Source organism: Camelina sativa, chromosome 14 (assembly GCF_000633955.1).
Source record: "Camelina sativa cultivar DH55 chromosome 14, Cs, whole genome shotgun sequence".
NCBI lineage: Eukaryota > Viridiplantae > Streptophyta > Magnoliopsida > Brassicales > Brassicaceae > Camelina > Camelina sativa.
Window position 1 is genome coordinate 10,844,408 of NC_025698.1, and position 1,219 is coordinate 10,845,626.

Below are 1,219 nucleotides of genomic sequence, written 5' to 3' on the forward strand. Positions count from 1 at the left end.
GGGAAATTGAAACGAGATGGCTGGTGATGAAGATTGGGTAGAAATCAAGTTTAGACTCGCAGATGGTACTGATATAGGTCCGAGCAAGTTTGATCAATCTATGACTGTTTCTTCTCTTAAAGAGAAGATCATTTCTCAGTGGCCTAAAGGTATTATTACTTGTGGGTCTGCTTCTTTGAACGTATACTGATTTGATTGATTGTTTGATGGTTTCTTGGTTTAAAGTTTCTGCCTTTTCCCATTGGGGGCTTTATTGTATACAGTTTTGTCTTCTTTGATTCTTGTTTCTTGTCTCTGCAGTTGTCTAATGTATAATGATTGGGCTAGTGTAGGTATTGAACTTTGTAAAGTAATGAGAATTTTAAAGATAAAGGTGAAAGGTTTAGGTGTTGTTGTTGTATAAAGCTACTCTACCAACTGATTTTTGGCTAATAAAACTAGTTTGAGGATTGATGATGATGTCTCACGTTGTATTTTTCTTCATGGATGTTTGTGTGTGTTTTGGCCTTATTTGGATATGTTGTTGCATTTTACTATCTTCTGTGCTGTGGTATTGTATTACTACTGCTACTTAAGGTTTGTGTTGGAAACGCTGCATATTCAAGTGTTATTACTCTTTTGACAGACAAAGAAAATACTCCAAAAACTGTAAATGATGTGAAGCTCATCAATGCTGGGAAAATACTGGAGAACAATAGGACACTTGCAGAATCCAGGCTTCCGGTTGGGGAACTTCCTGGAATGATCATCACTATGCATGTTGTTCTTCGCCCTCCTTCGCTAGACAAAAAGAGCGGTAATTTTCCTCAATGTACTCTGTTTATCGCAGTACAGTGATATGTTTCCCTGAAGCCTGTAGTCGCTTGCAGTTATGGTTTTCAGATTCCTATTTCTATGTTTATTACTTTATTCCCATAGGTTTTGCTGCTAATTACTCTTATTTGATAGATCATGGTCATATCCTCTCATTGTATGAAATCTTTCTGTCTTTTTCTTCAGAAAAGCTGCAGAATGATCCACCGATTAAGAATCGCTGCATGTGCACCATTTTGTAGCTGCAAGTAAATTGGATCATAGAGAATTTATATCCTTCATGATAATGGCATTGGTTGATGATGCTCCATGGAACAGCTTCTGTAGCTTCAAACAAGCTTTGAGAAGTTCCTTCCTTCAGTACAAAATGATTGGCATAGACATAGAAAACAAATGATCTTCATTA

The 1,219-nt window shown here is 36.8% G+C and overlaps 1 protein-coding gene across 1 annotated transcript; it reads left to right on the top strand.

Moving 5' to 3' along the window:
- LOC104740903 (membrane-anchored ubiquitin-fold protein 6) lies at positions 1-1,211 on the top strand. Its single transcript, XM_010461627.2, has 3 exons — positions 1-149; positions 626-796; positions 1,000-1,211. The coding sequence occupies exons 1-3, from the start codon at positions 17-19 to the stop codon at positions 1,053-1,055; spliced, it is 360 nt and encodes a 119-aa protein (XP_010459929.1). The 5' UTR covers positions 1-16; the 3' UTR covers positions 1,056-1,211.

Coding starts and splice junctions, on each gene's coding strand:
- LOC104740903 (XM_010461627.2), top strand. CDS start 17: ATGGCTGGTGATGAAGATTGGGTAGAAATCAAGTTTAGACTCGCAGAT. Junction 150..625: donor CATTTCTCAGTGGCCTAAAG/GTATTATTACTT, acceptor CTCTTTTGACAG/ACAAAGAAAATACTCCAAAA. Junction 797..999: donor TTCGCTAGACAAAAAGAGCG/GTAATTTTCCTC, acceptor CTTTTTCTTCAG/AAAAGCTGCAGAATGATCCA.